The sequence below is a fragment of the Brassica napus genome, chromosome A9 (assembly GCF_020379485.1).
Source record: "Brassica napus cultivar Da-Ae chromosome A9, Da-Ae, whole genome shotgun sequence".
Taxonomy (NCBI): Eukaryota; Viridiplantae; Streptophyta; class Magnoliopsida; order Brassicales; family Brassicaceae; genus Brassica; species Brassica napus.
The window spans coordinates 29,172,628-29,195,575 of NC_063442.1; the positions used below are offsets into that span (position 1 = coordinate 29,172,628).

The 22,948-nt window shown below is 37.1% G+C and overlaps 4 protein-coding genes and 1 long non-coding RNA gene across 5 annotated transcripts; 2 read left to right on the plus strand and 3 right to left on the minus strand.

Moving 5' to 3' along the window:
- Window positions 1-1,193: 1,193 nt before the first annotated feature.
- Window positions 1,194-3,862, plus strand: LOC106367306 (WD repeat-containing protein ATCSA-1). Its single transcript, XM_013807048.3, has 9 exons — window positions 1,194-1,465; window positions 1,541-1,801; window positions 1,883-2,042; window positions 2,130-2,311; window positions 2,473-2,707; window positions 2,999-3,153; window positions 3,242-3,331; window positions 3,417-3,488; window positions 3,577-3,862. Exons 1-9 carry the CDS (start codon window positions 1,316-1,318, stop codon window positions 3,622-3,624), a joined length of 1,353 nt encoding a protein of 450 aa, XP_013662502.1. The 5' UTR covers window positions 1,194-1,315; the 3' UTR covers window positions 3,625-3,862.
- An 87-nt stretch (window positions 3,863-3,949) lies between these two features.
- Window positions 3,950-6,944, minus strand: LOC106367307 (interferon-related developmental regulator 1-like). The gene is made up of 13 exons (XM_013807049.3): window positions 6,630-6,944; window positions 6,386-6,551; window positions 6,227-6,307; window positions 6,045-6,127; window positions 5,835-5,950; window positions 5,648-5,758; window positions 5,386-5,495; window positions 4,984-5,299; window positions 4,800-4,877; window positions 4,642-4,692; window positions 4,454-4,537; window positions 4,291-4,368; window positions 3,950-4,210 (listed from the first exon to the last, which is right to left on the minus strand). The coding sequence occupies exons 1-13, from the start codon at window positions 6,637-6,639 to the stop codon at window positions 4,166-4,168; spliced, it is 1,329 nt and encodes a 442-aa protein (XP_013662503.1). The 5' UTR covers window positions 6,640-6,944; the 3' UTR covers window positions 3,950-4,165.
- A 220-nt stretch (window positions 6,945-7,164) lies between these two features.
- On the plus strand, window positions 7,165-8,436 carry LOC106367309. The gene is made up of 2 exons (XR_001273827.3): window positions 7,165-8,018; window positions 8,101-8,436. It is a non-coding gene; the product is annotated as an uncharacterized LOC106367309 (long non-coding RNA).
- Window positions 8,437-8,787: 351 nt separating this feature from the next.
- Window positions 8,788-13,578, minus strand: LOC106367308. The gene is made up of 8 exons (XM_013807050.3): window positions 13,243-13,578; window positions 11,838-12,556; window positions 10,625-11,667; window positions 10,275-10,429; window positions 9,573-10,185; window positions 9,402-9,483; window positions 9,275-9,322; window positions 8,788-9,171 (listed from the first exon to the last, which is right to left on the minus strand). Exons 1-8 carry the CDS (start codon window positions 13,535-13,537, stop codon window positions 8,968-8,970), a joined length of 3,159 nt encoding a protein of 1,052 aa, XP_013662504.1. The 5' UTR covers window positions 13,538-13,578; the 3' UTR covers window positions 8,788-8,967.
- Window positions 13,579-13,820: 242 nt separating this feature from the next.
- LOC106364659 (transcription factor RSL3) lies at window positions 13,821-16,685 on the minus strand. The gene is made up of 4 exons (XM_013804188.3): window positions 15,367-16,685; window positions 15,114-15,275; window positions 14,873-15,004; window positions 13,821-14,778 (listed from the first exon to the last, which is right to left on the minus strand). Exons 1-4 carry the CDS (start codon window positions 15,703-15,705, stop codon window positions 14,683-14,685), a joined length of 729 nt encoding a protein of 242 aa, XP_013659642.2. The 5' UTR covers window positions 15,706-16,685; the 3' UTR covers window positions 13,821-14,682.
- Between the last annotated feature and the right edge of the window lie 6,263 nt (window positions 16,686-22,948).

Genomic DNA, 22,948 nt, shown 5'->3' on the forward strand with positions numbered 1-22,948 from the left:
AATATGTTAAAGAAATTTAATTTATATACACTTATGGTAAGTAAGAATAAGAATGAACGAAAGGTGTTCCTCGGAATTCTAGTAGGATTATCCTAACGTAGTGGTAAGTATATATTAACTGAAAAAGGTAGAGTTATATAACATAGGGTTAAATTTTTTTTACTTGTTGATAACCACCCTAATGTATTGGTTATTGTTTAAATAAAATCAAATACAGTTATGTAAAGAGAATAATAAGTGGCTCATTAAATAAATGGAATAAATAATTAGACATAACATTTATAAATAGATACTAAAGCGGATCAATCCATTTTTAGTCTATTTACTTTAAATTTGTTTTGATATTTTTAATAAAATAAAATTAATTTATTAGTTTAACTTGGTTTATATTTGATAAATGTTTTGTATATTTGATTTAATAACCCGTGAAAACATAAATAATTATCTGGTACACTATAAAAGTAAGATATTATAAATATTAACTAACTTTAGATATTTTTTATTAAAAATAGATAATAATTTTAATTGTGACCATGTTATATTAAACAAATAACTTAAATTCAATTAAATCATATATTGATCTAAATTTGAAATGTTCGTCGTTTGATTGTTGTAAAAAAAAAAGAGAATACAGATAATGGTTACATTAAATATTTGATAGGTTAACTATAAAACAAAAAACATGAACCAAAGAACTAAATATCATAAATAAAAGAATTTGCTTTAATATTCCGTGGATGATAAATACCATGGTCCCTTAATGGTTAAAAATAAATACCATGGTCCCAATTTCAAAACAAAAACATTATACCATGGGTCTCTGAAACTTGATAGTGACCTTCTCTGACCACGAAGAGTGTCGTAACACTTAGCATTAGAATTTAGTTTTAACTTGGAACTGTCTACTATTATACGTTAGTGAAGCATATATTTAATAATTTATTTTTATATGTTCAAATACTCTGATAACCGTCGCGTAGGAGAGGAGCCCGAGAATTTTGGAACTTGAAAGGGAAGTTACAAAATATTCAGATTTTCAATTGGTAATTTAAATATAGGTCTAACGGTATAATAAATAATATTCCAAATAATGATAGGAATAAAAATAATAATAATTGGACCCTACTTTTATCAATGGGTCAAACTGTTGTTTTTTTTAGTTTTTAACCGACGCAAAAATAGTTATATTCTCTCGAAGTGTTTTTTTTTGTGGAATCAGATTTGTCATCAATCACAAAAGAGGGCTTATCGAGGTGGAGCATGATCAAAGCTTCAAACTTTTTGCAATCGAATCAAAAGTGGAGATGCTAGGAGAATGTGGCAAGCCATCCAATCCCGAGAAACCGGTCGAACCCCTTCCAATTCCTTCGCGAACCAACTCAAATCACGCCGCATCTCCTCTCTCCAACTCTCTAATCGCAAAGATTTCGTTTCTCCTCACCGTGCCTCCGTCAACTCCCTTCAGGTACCTTCCAACTTTGTAGTTTGTTGTTGTTCACTTACAAGTCTTAACTAACTAACTAACTAACTAACTTAAAAGGTTGATTTGACGGAAGGGAGGTACTTGCTCTCAGGAGCATCAGATGGCTCAGCTGCCGTGTTCGATACGCAGCGCGCGACTGATTCCGAGGCAAGTGGTCTTATAGCGAAGCACAAGTGTATATTTAGTGTGGACAAGGGACATGAACATGGGCATAGATTTGCCGTTTCTTCTGCTGTTTGGTATCCAATTGACACTGGGCTCTTCGTTACAGGTTCTTTTGATCATCTCATCAAAGTCTGGGATACCAATACTGCTCAGGTGATTTTTGATTTGTTCAAAGTTTAGCTACTTTCAAGATTTAGACTTTTTTTTAAAATCTGATTTTTTGTTTTGTTGTAGGCGGTTGTGGATTTTAAGATGCCTGGGAAGGTTTATAGAACTGCCATGTCTTCTTTGGCGATGTCTCACACGCTTATTGCTGCTGGAACTGAGGATGTGCAGGTTCGACTTTGTGATATAGCTTCTGGAGCTTTCTCTCACACCTTATCTGGTCACCGTGGTATGCTTCTTTTTTACTTTTCCTTTGAGCATTCTCTCACACATAAACAGGCTACTGAGTTGTCTTGTTGTTTTCATGGTACGCAAGATGGTGTTATGTCGGTGGAATGGTCTACTTCCAGCGAGTGGGTTTTGTACACTGGGGGATGTGATGGTGCTATACGCTTTTGGGACATTAGACGTGCTGGATGTTTCCGTGTTTTGGATCAATCAGTTACGCAACTTGGGGTTCGTCCACCGATTTTAAAGCATACAGCGGTAAACAGTAAGGTTTGTTCAAGACTGAATGACTCTTTTAAAATTTATTCTTGTCATTGTATATCTAGTTAGCTCTGCATGTCTAAGGAACTTCATGTGACAGGAATAAAGGATTATCAATATCTCTGTTTGAATGGGGAATCCTTTAGTTATTTTATTATCTTTTCATACAGGTTTCAGCCGAAAAATCTTCTTCAGGGGGCAAAAATAGGCTGAAGACGCTGCAGAGTAAACACACGGGTAGCCAGAGTATGAAGGGATCATCGAGCGTTAAAGCTTCAGTGGAAAAATCTAGACAGAAGAGACTTCATCCTGGAATGTTGTCTACGCTAGATCGTGCTACGGCTCATTATGGTGTTGTTACTGGATTAAAGGCAACTAACGATGGGATGTATCTTCTTAGTGCTGGTAAGGTTCTTATGGTCATGGCTACTTTCTTTGTACTTTAGGGTTTCTATTTGAACTGCCATAAATTAGTAATGCAACATTCATTGATTAGTGTATTAGGAATTGTAACCTCATGACAAGTCTTTAGCTAGTAGTGACCCAACGTGAAGTGGATGTAATATCTTAGGGGTTTAAACATCAATTCGTTGCGAGAACTGATTACTATTGTACGCATTTGGTGCTGCTATGTGGGATTAAGTGCCTCCACGTTTAGACTCTAATGTACTATTGCATTTGCATATTATGTTTCAGGGTCGGATTCAAGAATAAGGCTGTGGGATACACAATCTGGATGCAATACCCTTTTGAACTTTGAAACTGGACGCCTTCATACCAGCAAAGCGATTCAGATGGCTACAAGTGATGATCCAGCTCTTTTATTTGTTCCATGCATGAAGACTGTGAAGGTAGTCATCAACTTACTATATTATCCTCAAATCTTTTCATTTCATTACTTGCATTATACATTGAATCGTGATGCAATTTGTATATAAGGCTTTTGGCATGTGGTCGGGTAGAACAACACTGATGTTTCGTGGACACTACGAAAGCGTGAACACTTGCTGCTTTAATTCCACTGATCAGGTATATCTCAATCACTGGAATCTTCTCAAATCTCCTTGTTGAAAACACCACTAAATCCGAATGACTTGTTATGCTTGCCTCATAGGAACTATACACAAGTGGTGCAGATAGACAAATACTCGTGTGGTCACCAGGTGGATCCCTCGAAGGAGAAATGGTTGAGCTATTAAATTTTATCGCTACTTGAACTTCAAATCCTTTCTTGTTGTGTATGTGTTTCTGATCAAAGATTGTGTCAATGGCAGGACCAAGATGAAGAAGTTGCCGAAGATAAAGACAATTGGAGCGACTAAGAATCAAAGTCTCGGGCAGTCTTCTTTCTTCCATGTTCGCTGTACCATGTTTAATCTTCGCAACTCAACTCTACAATGCAGTTTTCGATGGTGTGTTGTGTAAAACGAAATGTTTGCTAGTTAAATAGAGTTTGTTCATACTACTACAATGCAGTTTATGACCTATGAACATTAAAACTCGATGGAAAAAAAAATCTTGGTTTTTGTAAGATAAAAAGATCATATGAGTGCATGCCCAGAACCTGTTTTGTACTGCATGTCCGAAGCAGAACTACGAGATAAATGATTATTGGTTACACAAATTGCTAAAAATCTGCGATTCGAATTTGAGACTCAACTAAAAATGGTTGGTTATTGAAGTACAATTGTTCAATGGCTCTCTAAGAGCAACAACTGTATTGTCACAGTAATAACATTCGACGGTAAAAGTGACATAAAAGTATAATGATGAAACAGCAAAAGTGATTCTATGGTACATCAATCGTCAACAACAAGGCAGCAGGCAAGTTTGCATAGCTTTAAAATCAATATTGAGAAGCCATCATTCGTTCTCCACCGTCGCTGCATAATGCCCATCGTTCATGTTCTGTAATCACAGTTCGAAACAAATTCGTTATAATACCCTCCGCAACAAATTCTGTAATCACCCACAGTTTTATATAATACCTTAGCTAGCATCCTCTGCTTGTTCAGGAATTGCGTCCTTGCTTTGTTGAGAGCTGAGTTTGGTGATTTAAACATCCTCTGCCATTAATGAACACCAACTGATGGTTAAAACCGGAAACAATCAAAGAACAAAGAGGAGAGCATGCAGAGTCGCAAAACAAACCTTTTCTTCACTTGACATGCCAGAACCTCGCCCACCAACCTTCTTTGGAGTGAAGCTGAATACATCGTGAAGGAACTCATTCTCCTGTTGTTGCCAAAATTGAATGAAGTAACAGTAAACAGCCAGCTTCTAGAGAAAGAAAACCTAAGACTAAGAGAGTGGAAAGCTTGGCAAATAAGAAAACCGACCTGCATATGCTTGATAAAGCCACCCCCAAGGAAATGCTTCAAAAAGTTCAACTGTGGAAAATCATGCATATGTTAAAAACCAGTCACAAGAAGATAGAGACAAACAACACATATAATGTTGACGTCTGTAGATAGTAATATAAAGATTTGAGAGAAACCTGTATCATCTGATACCACGTTGTCGTCAGCAAATAGTCCCCTCCAACCTTTGTAGAGGTTTCAGGTGCGTATCCATCCTAATCATCATTAATTAAAACAAATCATATATATAAAAATCCAACCAGAAGAGTCAAAGATTAGCCTCATCATGAGCAAAAGATCACAGAAAAGATGAACTCATACCTCAAGAAATTCAACAAGATCTTTGAACAAATTCCGTTGTGAGTTGAGATCTTTCTTAGCAGAACCTTTACCACCTGCCTCTACAGAGAGGTCCCTAACTTGGTTAACGACTTTGGATTTCAGGCCATGCATGTGAATCAATGCCTCCTGAGACACGCTTCCTTCTTTCACTGATCCATTATTAGCAGACTCTTTGGCTTCAGCAGCAAACTTCTCCAGAGTTCCCGACTCAAATATCAGAGCAAGCGCTTCACCAGCAGCTATACGTACAGATCGGTCATCTTTTTCCAACAGTGAGGAGAGATAAGTAACGATCCTGCAGTAGCATCAATATCTCTAATGAGATTATAAATCCAGTAATAAGTGACACTAGGTCAAATAAATGCAACAAGTTCCACTTACTCTTGCCAAAGTTTGGGACTTAGGGTCCATCGGTCAACTGTTGTGAGCAGAAACGCCCAGGAAGAGACAACAGTAGTTATCACAGCAGGTGAAGGTTTGGTTGCAACAACCTACACAAAATGCCAACTTACATGTGAGCCTCCTACATACTTTAGATTAAACAACATACTTTCTTAATAAACCATATTAGTAGTAGTAATGAAATAGCAAATAATTTGCATAGATTTCTCGGTTTAACATGAGAAAAGAGTAAGATGCATACATTAGAACCTAGTTTGGGGTGAATCATTTGCCATATTATTTGCATAGATGTCTCAGTTTGCTCCGGATTGGTCCCACCAACAAAGGTTATAACTGCCAAACACTCAAGAATCTGCAATGAAATGGCCTTACTTAGAAACCAGACCTTTAACAAAATAAAAAACTACTAGTCATCAGCTCATCCATACCGAAGTTATTTTTAACACTTCACGACCAGATTTAAGGGCCTGAGAAAGAGGAGTGACGGATTCTTCAAGAATCTCTTGTGCTTGATCCCCAAGTCCAACAGTCAATGCTAGCAACCCTGCAAACGCCACATTAACTGTCAGTATAGCTCAATTAAAAAAAAAAACTAGTGAAAATGATGCATAAGTTGCCTGTTTTACTCAAAGACTAACCAATAACATGTGATGCTAAAGAGGTCTCCTTGCTGGACCCTTTCTTGGTGCAGTGTAAGCACTGATGCAATAATGTGGCAAACCTGCATCATTGAGAAGAAACATTAGACACTCCTTAGTATGATTAACAACATAGGAACTCAAAGTGGAATGCTAAACTAAACAAGAAACGAGTTGGTTACTTCTTTTCGACAAACTCATGCTGCAAGTCGCTGTTGAAAGCATCAACAATGGAGGCCAAAGCTTGCTCTCTAGTCGAAGTCCTTCACAACCAGAAAGGAATCCACAAAATCAGTTTTCAAACAAAATGAAGCAAGAAAACCCACAACGAAAGAAACAACCTTTTCTCATAGAGAGCATCAAGGGATTGATCGAGCATCAAATCTTTGTGAACCTGAACATCATCCATGCCGGGTCTCTCAGAACGCATGGTGGAGGAGGAGCTAATACTACTTGTATCATCATCACTATCAAACAAATCCATGGGGACGTTCTTACGCTGAGACTCTGCAATTTATCACAAGAAATCAACATTCCCAACCACTTAAAATCAATAAAGATTGAAAATCAAGAAGAGAGGCTTACTCCTCCCCATGGTTTCCTATATCAAATCCAAATCAACTATTGACGAATCGATATAGAGGCTTCCGAGTTTGACAAAAGGACTAACGACAATTACGATGGGAAGCAACAACAGAAGAAGAGGGAATCGAAGCACGAATACTATAGAAGAAGAGCAACAAAAGCCTGGAGGAAGAATGAGATCGGAGAGGCGATATGTCCATTAAAGAGAGGGTTCTTTTCAGGGAGAGAGAGAGAGAAAGATTCAGACTTTGGGGGCCAAGGAAAGGAACGAAGGAAGAGAAACGTGAGGATGAGAGCGGCGAGTTTTTTATAAGAGGCGTAGAGGACTCTCGACTCGGTGATTTCGAAGAAGAATCAAACCTTTCACATCTACGGAATATGCTCTCCCACGTGGCACTTTTTATGCCGTTGGATCCTCTCATGCCGACGTGACTATGATTTCATTTAATTTTGGACACACCTACATTTTATAATTTATAGTCCTCGTGTAGCATGTTTTATTAGATCTTGTTTTAGTTTTCGGGTATCTTGTTTTGCTTATATATTTTAATTACTTTATAAAAAAATATATAAGGTTTATCAGTTAGTATCAGTTTTAAGTTATAAAATTTAAGTGGTATTATATTTTTAACATAATTTTCCCCAAATCTATTAAAATACACTCTTAAATTAAATCTAGTCTATAAATAATCTATGAGATTGAATAACACTGAATTCCAACTAGCATTCATAAATGTGAGTTAAATAATGATTTCAAAACTACTAATCTAATATTTTATTTGGATTTTTAAATCCACTAAAATCTAATAAGTAATTTACATGATAGAGATTTTTTCACTCAAAATAATTAGTATTTCCTCTACTTTTACGTTTTAATTTCACTCAACTTTTATCCAACAATTAATATTTTACTGTCTTTTATCCAACAAAAAAAAGATATAGATGTAAATTCTTAATTCTATGCATATTTAAATGCAATGGAGGTAAGACATAAAATGTGGGAAGAGCTAAATTTAGATGTGACAAAAAGAGGATCTGAGTGTGTGCCATTAGGATCCCTCATCTCTTGCAAAACGTAGACCTCACAAACCGTGTAGTTGCTTTTAATACCACAAGTAAAATATATTTAAAAATTCTTTTCAGATTATAAAACTCAAAAGTATTTAGATTAGAATTATATTTGCTGCTTAAAATGTTTAATCATGTACAATTAATCATGTCTGTATATGGTAATGAAAAAATGCCGACTTGGGATAACAAGCCGAGCCCTGGGAAAGGAGACGAGAACTCTTGATGATATCTGCAATTTCATGCTCATGTCTTGCACATCATTCTTGATAGATTTGCTGATTAATGGTACCAAAAGACTGAGACTGATCATGCAAGGACGTAAGATCATATTTTATTCTTGTTCTTATTCCATTCTATTTCTTCTTCTTCCTTTTACTTGGTCATCTGTGTTAATCTTCAGAATGGAGAAGAGGCTCCTGAGAGTATGAAAGGTGCAAAGAAGAAGACCACCTCAAAGGATTGTACTTCTCCTTACTTTGTGATATGTCAAGATTGATTTTCAGGATGGAGAAGAGGCTTCTGAAAGTGTGGAAGGTGCAGAGAAGAAGAAAACCTCAAACATTAGGTTGGTCATGGCAAGGATGTACACCAACTATTGTAACCATAAAATCTGTTTCCCGTACTCCAAGAAAAAGACCCCAAAATAACATCTTGTGCTTTTGTTATGTTCCTATAACTTTAGAAACCAGAAACACTAGCAATGTGTTTCTTCATAGCTCTATCTTTATGGTTATGATTTCTTCCTCCAACGCCTCCTCTTCATTCCCTCCCTCGACCTCTTCCTTCTCCATTATACGCCTCTGTAATAGCCTCAGAGTTGTTATTGTTCTCATTATTCTTCTCTTGAGGCTGCTCTCTCACCGTTCCTCTTCCTCTACCCCCTTCCTCTTGCATCTCTACCTTCCTCTCTTCCGTTCCTGCGTTCGTGTTCATATTAGACGTTTCTCATCTCTTTCTGCTTGATACTCTGTCAGCTTTCTAACCGCTCCGAGAGGAACGTTTCCTCCACGTCCCGAACCAAGTATCATATCTTTCTGAGCTTCATTGGTAAATGAAGCCTCGTTTGCGTGTATATATAGAGGAAATATGCTAACGAAACTTCAACAGCTAATAATAGTTCACACCAATCTACAATTGGCTCCCTTAAAAGGGTGAAACAAAGAGTGAGATTACACCATTAGTATATATCATCATTTACAAACTGATTCCGAACTATCTTAGGCAATGACTCTGCTTTGTCATGGGATACATGAGAATATATTATATGTCACGAGCACTCAGCGTTAGGTTCCTTGGGCAAAACCAAACCGATCAAACATTCAGAGGAGCTCGGGGTGACTGAAAGCATGGAACATGTCTCTTCCGAGTAGGGAAGAATGAAGAGATGCCTCGCCCACATAAGGCTTGTTACAGGTATCTTTATCACTCCTGCACAATCTCTCTGCTTCAAGTATGATATGAAATCTTGGAGCTGCCGCAAGACAACCAAAAAATGTGAGTTTGGATTAGTTATATTACAAAGCAAGACGATATATGTTTACTTGATGCAGCCAAACTAAAACTTTAATTTTTACCCCTTTACGGTCGCTGAAAGTTGCGGGAATTAACTGACAAACCTCTCGCTGCAAAACAAAAATTCCTCAAACCGTAAGAAGTTAGATAGCTTTGTCATGGGAGAGAACCAAGAGAATAGAAACTCACTTGGTGTGGCTGAGTGTTTGTGAAACTCGATTTTACTTTCTTCATATCTGTGCGCTTGGTCATGTCCAATTTAACTGGCCATCTGCAGAAAGTAAGAAGCCAGAAAACGAATGTTAATTGCACATAAGTTTAGTATAATGCATCAAATTAGAGTGAGGTGTTGCCACTCACTGCACAGCCTCTGAAAATCCATTTGTATATTTGCAAATGTCTGATTCCAATCTCTGAGCAACAATCGTGGAGTAATGAACTCCACTTTTGGACAAAACACCCTGCCAATGGTGCTCTGCCTTATGATCATAAGCATCCGGTTCAGACAATTGTGTGACCGTTGGAGGTAAGGGCGGAGGAGATTGTGGATTACAAGGAGGCGGAGGAACCATAGGTGGATGTGCGTAAGGCAAAGGAGGTGGTTGAGCTTGAGGCGGAGGTGGCATCATTTCTGGTGGCGGTGGCTGTGTCACAGAGGGTAATGAATGTCCTGAAGGCGGAGGTGGATACACCTGATCAAAATGCTGAACATATGGTTCTTGTGACTGAGAGACTGGATGCACGGGAGGCGGCACAAATGGACCTGAAACCTGCTGCGGTGGAGGTCCTTGAGCCTGTGACGATGTTGCTATTGCAGTACCACTTGGAGAGATTTGGTGGCCTAGAGATCTTGTGTCCCAAGAGGTGTTTGGAGGAGGGTGAATGGGTTGTTGGACAAACGGAGATGGAGGAATTTGAGATGTCGGTGTAGCAGCCTGTCCTGGAGCTGGCATGGGCACACATGAAGGAGTCCCTGAGACAGAGAAATGCTGGTCTTAAATTCATACACAATCACAAGAAACCATCATTCATGATCCATAAGATATAAGATAGAAGACTAACCTCCTTGTGCAGGATTCACAAGAGTGCTACCAGAAGCAGGCCAATTTTGCTGAAAGGTAACTCCAGGATCCGTGCTCATTAAGGGGGATACATATTCCCCTGATCCACTATCCGGTTTTGATATCGGAGGCATCTGAAGGTGCCTCTCTGAATGACTGTTAAGACAAGAAAGTTCCACGTCAAACAAAACAGACCAAAAAAAGACACTAATTGCATAAATATACCAAAAATAAGGACGCTGCAGAGTGTGTGAGAAGATACTAAATAACTTTTACGGATATTTAGGTATAACTAAAAACGTCAATAATTCAGAATCAACAAAGAAATTATAGTTTGGAAAAGAGACAAACCTTCCTACACCTTCATGAGGCAAAGGACAATTGACTGACGACATGTTAAATTTACTCTTTTCTCCACGATAAAACCTGAGATGGGCCATGACAACGGCAGCATCATCCGGTGTATCAAACTCCATCAAAAGGGCATGTTCATAGTACAGGTCAGTCACCATGCGAGGTCCCTTATAAAGGGCTTGCCGTGACTCATGAACAATTTCATCCCTCTCCCACTGGCTAGAGATGCTTCCAATATACAGATGAGTACAATAACCATACGCTACCCCGTTGAAAGACCCTCTTGCACCAACTCCTATATCCATAAACTTAATCCGCCAAGGAAATTCGGCTCGCAGATATTCTCGTGCTCTGATTGCATCAATTATACTTCTATATTCAGCTAGGGCAAATCCTTTCACTGGATCAAAAAAGAAACGGTCTACTGGACCGTACCTATCAAGCTGAAACCTTAGATGACCTTCAGTTTCTTCTGGTCCTAAATACCCCAACCACAGCTGCCCCGAAGCGGGATAAATGTCATAAGCTGTGGGGTCTCCGTCCAAATACCAAATAATTTTCCCTGATGAAGGTCCACGGGGCGCTGCTTGAATAGCAGGTGACCCTCCAACAATAAAATTGTTCCTACCATCTGCAGAGTTACTCCTTAAGTCTGAAGGCACTCTTGCGGAAGGAGATGGTGTATGATGATTTATTAATCCCCTTGGGACCGAAGATCTACCGCATGACAAATCTCTCTGGTCAGCAGTCTCAAAATCCATAGATCGTGAACCTCCAGCATCATAAACCGATCCAGCACTAGAGCGGACATCATTTTCCGTAGAACTGTGAGGTTTCACATGTGAAGCTGAAAATTTTCCACAATCATCGTCGTCACTCTCCATTTGATAATCGTCTGCCTTGATATCTTTTCCTACAAGTGCAAACATTGCCTCTAGAGAAGGAATAGCGCTGGATATATCTATGAAGGATGACAGGCTGCATATATTCTTGTACTTAAAGAAGGCCCACCTACCAATGGAGAGACTACTCCCAAGAACCTGCATGAATGATTTTAGAAACTATTAGATTTTTAGCAATACACAGCCATTCCACTATAGTCAAGCAAATAAAATGAATGACATGGTTGATGCTCAAGCGGTAAATAACAGAAAGTCAATAACAAAAAAAATGCAACTTAAAATTGATTCTACACTACTCAGAGTATTACCATTCCTAACAAGCAGCTCTTTAGACTGTAGGATGCTTCTTGGATCCCACTCAACCCATCCGCATTCTTGACAGTAGCTTCTATTTTGTTAGAATCTGTCTGACCAGAATTCTCATCTGGTTCAGGTTCATTACTAGCGGCATCAATATCACTAATCGTTTCTGTCATATTAGTAATAAGATACTTCCCCGTGGCTACATCCTCCGTTGATGACGAATTGAAGAATCCAAAACAAGTGGCAATTGAATTTTTAGGGAAGCTGAAGAATACTTTGAGTAAAGCTAAGACACGAAACTGGGATAGCTTGATCAGAGGTAAGGAGTTTCCATCTGAAAGTTTTTGCATCAGCTGGGAAAAGTCTTCATTAGGATCTTGCACCTTCAAATCGCTCTTATCAACTATCTGGAAGATTTCTTTACCCTCAAAGGATAGCACAAAGAAGGTTAACACATTTCTGAAAACAGTAGAGCAGATATCCCGAGCCTCTGGTGATGATCTTCTGTTTGAAGAAGCGGCAGAACATAAATCAAGCAGACCAAATATGCAGGCTTTAGCGGTTTGAAAAGCAACACCATCAGCATCTTGTCCTTTAACTAATTCTTCCAAGCTGAAGTTGTGCATGTCGATGACAGCTTGCACTGCATCACCAATAGCAGTAGGGCAGTACAGTGCATATCGCGGAACAAAATCAGCCACAAGGCGCTTAACGCTAGTACAACCTGCGATTAAAAGTAACTAACTAAATCATTACTCCAGTAAACTTCATTATAACGCTTCTATTCCTTTACAGCTAAAAAATGACTCTAGGAGAGTGCAAACTCTACTTTTAGAACTAAGTTTCGTAACTGTCATCCGTTGAGCTAGTTTCCTGTCACAGAATGGTTTCCACACACCTACACACCTTTCATTTAAACATAACAATATAACAAACCCCACAAGAGCAGGCTTCCTTGAGAAACGTATATAACCCCAAGTACTGAGACTTTTGGGCACATACATAAGGAATCTAGAGAAGGGTAACATGACATCAAATGAAATTGAACACAGTGTTATATGAGCAACAAAAATACCCCCCACCTAAACATATGCATGGGTTTATCTAGCTTCAAGGATGGTTGAGAAATCCAATTCCAGACACGATAATCTAGAACAGAACCTTATGTATTATCATAACTAGAGATACACAGTTAAATGCAGAGTACTAAGAACAATATCGGACTCTATATAAGTTAAAAGGATTGAACTTTGAATCCACATTTGTATGCTCCATAACTAAGACTTCAGACACAACAATCATAATGCTAAGAGCAAACTGATTATAGTAAAGTAAATCGAAAGCCACAATATTCCGAATCCTAACCCTAATATTAAGAAAAGAGGCCTAAGAACGCGAGAAAGAACGAACCTTTAGAGGCGGAGATTAGGGATCGATACGCTTGCTCAAGAGTCGCGTAGCGGCTGCCATCTCTGTGGCCGATACAAGATTTGAGACGCTTATAGCACTCATGCACTCTCCGAATCTCTTCTCTGTTCCTGCTTCTCGTTTGAACTTCCTCCTGAGATGGAGGCGGCGGCGTCACCGGGGCGGGGATCGAGCTCGCGGGCGTAGAAGTGGATGGGGATTCTACTCGCGGAGGCTGCGATTCAGGGACTGTGTCATACAGCCGACGCTTCTTGAGAGGCTGCTCAGCGCAAGCCATGGCATCTACGGAGAGGGAGAGAGAGAGAGAGAGATGTGTTGTTCACTTTCCTCTTTCTTAATGTTTTAAGACCTTCTTTCTCGCGCAGAGGGTCACGATACACGATCTGGTTTCACTAAACCGAAATCGTCTTTTCCTTTAAACATCGAACCAAACCGGAATTAATACGCCTTTAACCGTCTAAATGTGCTCTAGTTTTCTAGTTTTTTCTTTTGTTGGAACAATCAGCCAACTTTGGTTCCTTACGTATTTGATTGTTATTTGCTTCCTCGCAAACCTAGTATATATATGTACAATAAACTTGTTAATTATGTTTGGTATATACTTCACTAAAAAATTTCATATACGCATTTAAGGATTTTCCAAATTCTCCATAGAAAAAGGAAGCACACTTAACCCTAGGTTTGAGATTTTATGGAGGGCAAATTTATCCAGTTTCTCCAAAATTTGTTAAAAATAGTATAGAAAAACCTTTTTTTTTTAAATCCATAGGGGGCAGATGCCCCACCCTTGTTAGCTGTACATCCGCCACTGCTAAAAACACAGGGGAAAGATGTTGCTTTGAGGTTAATGATATTTTTGTATTATGATCCTACAGGCAAGTACCAGTACTTGGGGGGTTTGAGTTAGTACTAGTTCCTCTTCACGTCTAAAGCATCTGTGGATTTGTTCATCAATCTTTTTTTTCTCTAAAACTCAAAGAACGATTATTCATAGTACTATGTGGAAATGAAGACTGATATTATTTGATTTTTGTATCAAAAGACTTTAGCTCGTTTGGCATCCTTTGCAAAAAATAATTAAATTTACCTCGGTGCAAAGGGTTTTGTCGGCTGAATACTTCAATCATATTATCACCCTATTAACTTTCAAATTTATATAAAGACTGTTATTAGAAAAAGACAAAAGACAGTTATTTTATTAGTCCAGTTGACTTTTTCATATTGTAATGAAATAATTACATTAGAATAAAGTACCAAAAGTTCTTAGAACCATAATGAAGAAAAAGACAGAAAGAAGTTATAAATTAATAACAAAAAAAATCTCAGAATGTAATTAGACCACTAGGGTAGGGCCAAATTAAAGGGATTCATATGTTCTAAATCGGTTTCTTTACAATTAGATTGTAACTTTGTGTAAGTCCTTCACATAAGCCGAGACAAAAGGTTGTGATGGAATCCCATGTCGAGTCCATTGTAAGCCAACGGTGCGTACATCCATAGATCATCCGAGCTCAACAACTATATTTATAACATATGTATTTTGGTTAGTTACAACATGTATAGATGTGTTATAAAGACTTAACAAAAACAAAACCCTAAAAAAATTGCATACCTTGATTTGAAGCTGCAGGAACTTTACGTAGTGGACAGCTTCTTCAAGCATAGTGCTTATATCGACTTTTGTCCCGTTTGGTACAAGGTTTTGTAATGTCTTGAGCCTTTCGTTAATCTTCTCTCTACGTTTCTGCAAAAATCAATACCATATATAATTAATTAAAACCCCACTAAAACTTTTAATTGTTGTGAAGTAGTTTTAAGAAACAAGTCGTAGAAATTTTCACACGTGTCCTTACCCGAGCATAAAGGCTTTGAGGATCAGTGGCTGTCCCTTTGGTGGCTCTTGTTTTGCCTTTAACACTTGTGACCGAAGCCTTCTCATCATCTGAGCTGTTGCTTTCGTCGACTGTATTGCTTTCCTGGCTTACCCTCTGCTTTTTCTTGGCTTTGACAAGCTCCTATATTTGCATTAATGATGTTGTATTTAGTTTAATGCGTTGTAATAATGAATAAAAGTAAAATCATAAACATTATTGATCTTGCACTTACTTGTCTTGTGATGTCACAGTTAGAATTGTGTAGATTATCTACGTTAAGTTGTTTCCTCTTGAGCGTTGCCGTTTCTTGGAGTTGGTTTTGATCCCAAGAATCAAGCATGGTCGGAAGGTTCCCTCCCATCATCATTGCACTAAATGGGAACATATCAGGATTTAGGAGAGCATGATGATCAGAAGGCGGGAGATTGTTCTGATGATGAAGATGATCATTGTAAAGGCTAGCGAGGCCAAGCATCTCATCTCGTGGTCTCTCCTCCTTAGATGATGAACATTGATCAAAGTTGAACATACCTAAGAGAGACTCCAATTCACCATCAACAAAAACATCCATCGCTCTAACCTTCAACTCTTGTCTTTCTCCTTGTTTTTTTCTTGTGTTTTTGTTTGTTTGTTGCTATGATAGTTCTTGTTCTTGTGCAACTATATATATAGGTTGGAGATGCACTTGATGATGAAGAGAATATTTCAGTTGAGGAAGATTTGGTGATGATGAAGAGAAATCAAGAGATTCTTAAACTGTTACAATCATTTGTGTCGTGAACAAGTCGTAATAAAATAAATGAAATGAAGCCATGCATGATGATGAACACGATCAGTCAACTTGTGGGGTCGACAATGAAAGATGAAACCAGCTTTGTTCCTTCACGACACATTATAATATAATCTTTTTCTATATAACCATCCATTCATATATATGTATAAGCTGGTTAGAGATTAGTAAAATAATGAGAGAGAGTTTAGATTGGCCACACAAGAGAAACTGAAGAATAAAGATATAGCCACACCAATGCACGATTAATGGAATCATTATCGCAACATCAACAACACTCAAAGAACAAGAAAATAATTAAATTTGTTAATCCATGCCGTATTAAACCTTAAATTATTAATTGTCCGGTAGGTCTCTCTTAGCTAATTTGTTTTCTCGGAGAAGATGCAGCATGGTTTATCCGGCACCGATAACTCATTTAGTTGAAGTTGTGAGTTTTTTCTTTTTCATTTTGTCAGGGAATATATACATATAAAAACCTCACTTGTAAGAATGATCCAAAGTTATACTGATAATTGCGTAGATATATTTATAAACTACACTCTAGAAAAACACAATGTGGATAATATGAGATATAAATTGATGGAGAAATGTTTTCACGGTACTCAATTCTCTACAATCATGTAAGTTTAGAATACAAAATCAGAAGTCAAAGTGTAATCAATATATAATATATTGATCATCAATGATTTAGTTTGCGTAGCTCATTTTTAACGCAAACAATATGCATGTTTGTAATTGGTTTTGTGTTGGATTAAACAGTTTTTTTTTTTTTTTTTTTTTTTTTTTTTTTTTTAACATACTTTTATTTGAAAAGACGGTTACATAGTAGGCTATGACTGAAGTCATATACAGTTTCAAGAGAAGATTGTAACATGCAATAAACATAGTTAAACAAGAGACTACCAAAGCATTACTTTGGTTGACTTTAGAGAGGGGTAAAAGTCGCTTCTACCGTAGTTTCCCACGATTTCCACGTCCTCTATTTCCTCGTCCGCGAGATGAGGATTGCAATTGCCATTCCATACCTTTTGCCGAGGGTTTAACAGGTCTTTCACGAAGGAGTCTTTTCCCCAAAGGTGTCAAAATATCTATTGGACCAGAACTTTCATCCAAATCCAATTGATATTCTTCTTCTCCTTCTAAGGAAGTTAAAGAGGCAAACTGATTTGAGCCCAAATCAATCTCCTGCATTCTGATACTTTCCTTGCTAACCTCGGTTGAGGTTTGAGTGATGGAAGACTCTATATGTTGCTTTGTTGGGGCAGACTCCGTAGGGGAAGACTCAATTGTTTCATTGACACAAATAACTGTTGGTGACTCGTACAAGTTCTCTAGCACTGAAACAGTAGCTAAAGAAACTAGATCATCCACATCAGTAGAATTAATCTTGTCGATCACCTCATCACAAATGCAAGATGTATCTTCTTTTGGTGTAGCTGGCTTATCTGAAACAGGAGCATGCGAAATATATTGCTGAGAGTTAGATGCTTGTACCGTTGCCATTGACATAGCTTCTTTAATTTGAGAAGGGATTGGAATATCTGAAAGTGTTGCATCTCTTTTAGCCACAGCAGCTTCCTGTGATGTTTCTGAAGAGACCTCAATGACCTTCTGAATATTCATTTCGGGTGGTGAAGCATCAGCAGATGCAAAGACATGGGCGACTACTGAATCCTTTCTCTTAGTAGCTGGTGTAGCTGCCTTAAGACCAGAAATAGACAAACATCTCCTTGATTTATGACCAATCTGACCACATATCTCACAGGATGTAGGAAGCCAAGAGTATTCCACATCAACCAAAGAAAAGTTCCCTTGCTTATCCCAAGCAGCAACTTTCTGTGGGAAAGGTTTATCTAACTCAACTTCCACCATAATCTTAGCTTCTCCTATCATAGTTGGATCTAACCACGGTTTGTAAGATAACATTGGTTCTCCTACTCCTGAAGCAATCCATTCGATTCCTAGGATGGAATATAGAGTGCTGGGGATGTTTTTGAGCGTGACCCAAATCGGAATTGATGAAATTTCAGGAAGGGTTAAAGTTTCCGAAGAAGTCCAAGGAGCAACAAACATGAGGCAATCATCCACATGCCATAAGCTACGCTGGAGAACAAATTTTCTAGTAGATTCATCTGGGATGTGGAAGATATAAGAGAATTCACTAATCTTCCTGACGAAAATCTCACATTTTCTACCCCAAATCCTATTCAGAACAGCATACACTAACCCACCAGATGGTACCAGACAGCGGTAAAACTGTCCTATCACATATTCCCTATGGTTTTGTAAACCATGGAGTAGTACATGATCCGGAATAGTTACCTTAGGAGTGCCATCCTCCATATATTCGGGTACTGTCACGCGATGGAGATTCCTTGTTTGTGGGTTCATTCGAGCAGCCCAAGGAAACCGGGTCTTATCAGTAGGAAGCTTTACTCTTTGAGTCGAGGAAGAATCAACTCGTTTCGTTTGTTGCACAGCCTTTGTTCTGTCTACGGAAGACTGATTCTTCTTCCTACCTATATCCCTGGTTGAAAGAGCCGGCCATTCAGAGTTTTCCGCTGCAGGGCTATCAGAAAACAAAGTTGAACTTTCTGTAGCTCCAGTTATTAACAGCGGTTTAGTCCAAGCTCCTTGGAGCTGAGGCTGAGGCAAAGCCAGACCCGCGAGCACAGAAGAAGTAGCTTTTGAAATCGTGTGGCCCACCTCCGTTGATGCTTCTCCAAAAGCACAAGAAGTTGGTAAAGAAGAGTCAGGCGTGACCGTCAAAGGGACTTGAAGCTTGTCGGAGTTCAGGGTGTTAATCTTCTCCTTGCAAGAGATCCTAGTTCCTGAGTCAGAGATGATGTTGGTCTGAACCTCCACTTGATCCTCTTCACCATTAACACCTTCGATTCCGGAACGTAGAGTCTCAAGAAGCTCCATGATGAGAGATCGCCGGAGATGTGAGAGGAGTTGATCGAGAGAGTTCCCCGCCGGTAATAGCTTGGTGATTCACCGGAAGGAGGAGGCGTCAACGGCTGAGCCGTCGAGAGACGAGATCGAATTAAGGTTTTAGGTTTCGCTTTCTAGGTCGCACGAAGAGGGGCGCGTGGGCGCGTTATTACTCGAGACAGTATAGTTTTTACGGATTAAACAGTTAGAACACAAAACCAGGGAATATAAAAACGCCAAGTACAGAAACTTTGTATGAATTTAGTTTTATACATTAAAATACTGTCCACTATAAAAACTTAACATTTATTAGATGCAAATAAGAGGAAATTCAACATTCTCTATCATATGTTTATATATATGCATAAATTATTTAACCTTGTTATGGGCATGCCAAAATTAAGAATAAGCTTTGTTTGTATGTATCATAGTTGACTGTTTATTAATTTTAAAAAATTATCTTAGCTTCTTATCTTTTTGGTATGGCAGAGAGGCAAATTGTAAGTTATAAAAAGTCAAGTTAGGTATGTACATCGATGAGTTAAAAGATAAATAAACATATATAAAATATATTAGGACGGCACAAAATAGAGTTGGAGATTCCGACAAGATGAGATTCAAACTGGTTCGTTTGTCTTAAGATCATCCCCACATAAAATCTTCTTCATAACTTTAAAATAAAATCACAGCTTGAAGATATGTTAAGTTGTCTCCAAGTTTCGATCTTAAGAGGACGGGTTATTAATGTACAATGCATCTTACGGATTTGCCTACCTGTTTCATTCCTTCTTAAACTGATTACTCCTCTTAACATTCGAGTTCCGTGCATATACGCACGGGTTCATGGAATGTGTCGTTTTACACTATACCATTTGATACTCTTAAATCTTAATGGTATAATCACATTTTATTTTTAACTACCAAATGAAATGATTCTCCGGCCTATTGTAGCATGCATGTTTTATAAAAATATTTTAAAATGAAACTAAATTGTTGTGGCATGATCGCTGCTGGTTTTCTTGTCTGGTTTAAAGTCAGAATATCTTCGTATACATATTCCATTAAATTGAGAAGTACATAGTTACGAACTAGTAGTTGCGGTTCGATACTTATATAATATGATCCGATGTATGATAATTGTAAGGTATAAAAAGTATGATTGATAGATTAACTGAACTTCGAATAAGACACGTTATTTTATATTTGGTGGAAGACAAATGTACACATCCCTGCAATGAGAATGAACTCGTTAATTGATTATACTAATCGTATAAGGTTTTTTTGTTATACGTTAAAGTCAAGTAATAATGAATTCATTGTGATACATTATTGGAATACACTTTTAGCAGCGTTTACTTGTCTTTATCCATTAATCAAACAGTTTTAGACAATCCCATCGCCATTAAATTGTTGACTTTTCTGAATGATGTACATAATTGAAGTTAGAGCACCTCCGTCCATAGGAACCCCTTATAAGTTCTTTAGATTAATTTAGGTTATGAATGGTGACAATTGATTCGCGTTTTTCAATGCGGAATTTTGAAAACCGCACTCTGTTCACCAATCATACAAATGTTGTTTCTATCTGCGTAATTTATAAAAACCACAAGATAGGAATTGAAAACCGCGCACGGAAACCTATAACTCACATAATATTGCATTAGCAGTGAAAACCGTGAACACATGAAAAAAGGTGTGGTTTTGTAAATAACGCGCACTCTTCTTTTTTTTTAACACATAAATTTTTTTTCGACAACACAAACAATATATCTGGATAGTCATATGCATGTTTGTGTACGTAGAAGCATGCTAATAAAGTTTTTTTTGGGCTTCTTCAAAACTGTATTTTTTTTTACCTTTTCTCATATGTTAAATTTTATTTTACAAAAAAACGTGTTAAACTTTATATAATTTTATGCTTAACTATTTTGTTCTTTAATAAAGTTTAATATAATTTTATTATTTTGTTTTCAAAAAGCTAGTTAGTTTCATTTAAAAATTAAAATAAAACTATACCACTGTATAGCCATGAGGATTTGGTTCTCGGTTCGATTCTGGCTTAGTTATTTTAGTTCTTCGGTTTTCTTGATTTATAAGTTTAGGATTCATACGTTATTTAGAAAGTTTGGTTCAGTTTCGGTTTGGTTATTTCTATTTTTGATTTGGTTCGGATAACAAAGTTGAGAACTATTTTGTTTTCAAATTATTTTTGATCCCATTCGATTCCAGATTTTTTTGGTTAATTCATGTTAAAATTTTAAAAATAAAATTTTCAAATTAATATTATATTTTGGAGATTTTCAGATAAAATTCTGATAATTCAGATAAATTTAAATATTTGGGATAAAAGATATTTTAATAATTGAATTTAATTATGTTAATATACTATTTGGATTATTTTAAGATATTTTAATAATTGAGTTGTGAGATATCATATGTTCGGTTCAACTCTGGTCCTGATCCTATAAATAAACAAGAATTATTCAACCAGTATCATGCGTCTTTACGTTCCGTTATGGAGAGAACATTTAGAGTTTGAAAGAAAAAAATTCTATCTCATTTTCCAAGATTTTAATTTTTTTAATATATATGTATGTAATTTAAATTTTTAATTCAGATGAATTTTGGTATTAAAATTTTCTAAATAAGAAAAAAAAATACATCAATAACAGTAAATAGATTATTTTAACTTTAAATTATATTGATTTCTGTGATTTTTTTTTAATATTATTTTTTTTATTGTCCAATTCTGCAAGCTATACATGTTCACCAGTCAACACAATTCCGCACCGCTAATTTGTTCAAAACCGCACTTGTCCCGCAAACCGCACGAACCACAGTTGGACCGTACCGCACTTAAATTCCGTCCCGCTAATATTACCAATTCTGCGGTCACCATTCGGACCCTTAAAAGTTAAAAAGTTGATTTGAAAGCTTTAAAATCCCTTCCTAGAGCACATGCAACACTGAGTTTCACCAGGCTCGATTTCCAATGCTTTTTTTTATTTTTTTATTAATTTTTTTTTTCATCTAATTAAAAAAAAAAAAAGCTAATCGTAGGCCGCCACGTGCCGTGGGGCCCGCGACACAGTAACAAAATTCAGCTGAGATCAATCCTTAGCTTGGGAGTTTTCGGCTCCGATCCGACACGAAAACCAAAAAAATCAATTTTTTAATATTTCTCCTATGGACCCTGCGTTGCATGTGCTCTAAGATCCGGTTCTATGATTTTTCCTATTTTCTAATTTATTTTTTGGCATGTTTTTAGAACTCCTCTTTAAATCCCCTCAATGGAGCTGGTCTTAGCTTCTCAACTGACATGAGGTACTTTAGGTTTTAGGTATAATAGACTTCCGAAATCCATTGAAATTTCTTACTCGAGCTCAAACCGTGCACCCTTTAAAATCTTGATCCTCGTTCCTCACATCTCTATCCTTAAGTTTCTTCAAAAAGACACATTAAAGCTACTCAATGAAACAAACAACAGTAAGTCATTTTGATAGAACTCTACTTTCCCTTACCAGAACATAGCAAACGACAAAAGTGATGATGGCACAACAAATCTTTTTTTAGTCTTACGGGACCAAGGTTTTGGGGGTTATAAATAGGGTCGCTTAGTTCTTTCTTTTTTTTTTTTTTTTTTTTTTTTTTTTTTTTTTTTTTTTAACTCAACTTCAACTTTCATTCACCAAATATATGGATACAAGAACTTGACCACAAGAGACTTATACCACACATACATTGAGCGATCTAGTAACACCCTGGATCACTTGCTTGGACCCAACGCTACCTAACCGAAACCTCAATGTACATTGGACCACAATGAGTATGAGATTAGTTTAAACCTGCTTTCTCATGTGTTCAAACTTCAAAATATTTCATAGTAACATTCGTGATGTAAAAGAAACCGTGATGTTTTATCGTCAGTCAAACATATACTACATCAGTTTTATAATTTACGATGTTTTGGTACAAAAACTAAAAATACTTATTTTTCTTTAAATATGTACTTTAAAAAAATAGTTTTAAAATTATTTAACCAATTATAAAAAGAATATAAAATCTATTTGATTGAACAGTTTCAAAT

Bases quoted from the DNA above. Each gene is read 5' to 3' on its own strand.
- LOC106367308 (XM_013807050.3), bottom strand. From the start codon at position 13,537: ATGGCTTGCGCTGAGCAGCCTCTCAAGAAGCGTCGGCTGTATGACACA. The intron at 11,668-11,837 runs GTAATACTCTGA...TCATTCATGCAG, and splicing joins AGAGCTGCTTGTTAGGAATG to GTTCTTGGGAGTAGTCTCTC. The intron at 9,172-9,274 runs GTAAAAATTAAA...GTCTTGCGGCAG, and splicing joins CTTTCAGCGACCGTAAAGGG to CTCCAAGATTTCATATCATA.
- LOC106367307 (XM_013807049.3), bottom strand. The intron at 5,496-5,647 runs GTATGCATCTTA...CATTTTGTGTAG, and splicing joins ACCCCAAACTAGGTTCTAAT to GTTGTTGCAACCAAACCTTC. The intron at 4,878-4,983 runs GTATGAGTTCAT...AATGATGATTAG, and splicing joins ATCTTGTTGAATTTCTTGAG to GATGGATACGCACCTGAAAC.
- LOC106364659 (XM_013804188.3), bottom strand. From the start codon at position 15,705: ATGGATGTTTTTGTTGATGGTGAATTGGAGTCTCTCTTAGGTATGTTC. The intron at 15,005-15,113 runs GTAAGGACACGT...TGATTTTTGCAG, and splicing joins CTCAAAGCCTTTATGCTCGG to AAACGTAGAGAGAAGATTAA. The intron at 14,779-14,872 runs GTATGCAATTTT...TTATAAATATAG, and splicing joins TCCTGCAGCTTCAAATCAAG to TTGTTGAGCTCGGATGATCT.
- LOC106367306 (XM_013807048.3), top strand. From the start codon at position 1,316: ATGTGGCAAGCCATCCAATCCCGAGAAACCGGTCGAACCCCTTCCAAT. The intron at 2,043-2,129 runs GTATGCTTCTTT...ATGGTACGCAAG, and splicing joins CACCTTATCTGGTCACCGTG to ATGGTGTTATGTCGGTGGAA. The intron at 3,489-3,576 runs GTTGAGCTATTA...TGTCAATGGCAG, and splicing joins GATCCCTCGAAGGAGAAATG to GACCAAGATGAAGAAGTTGC.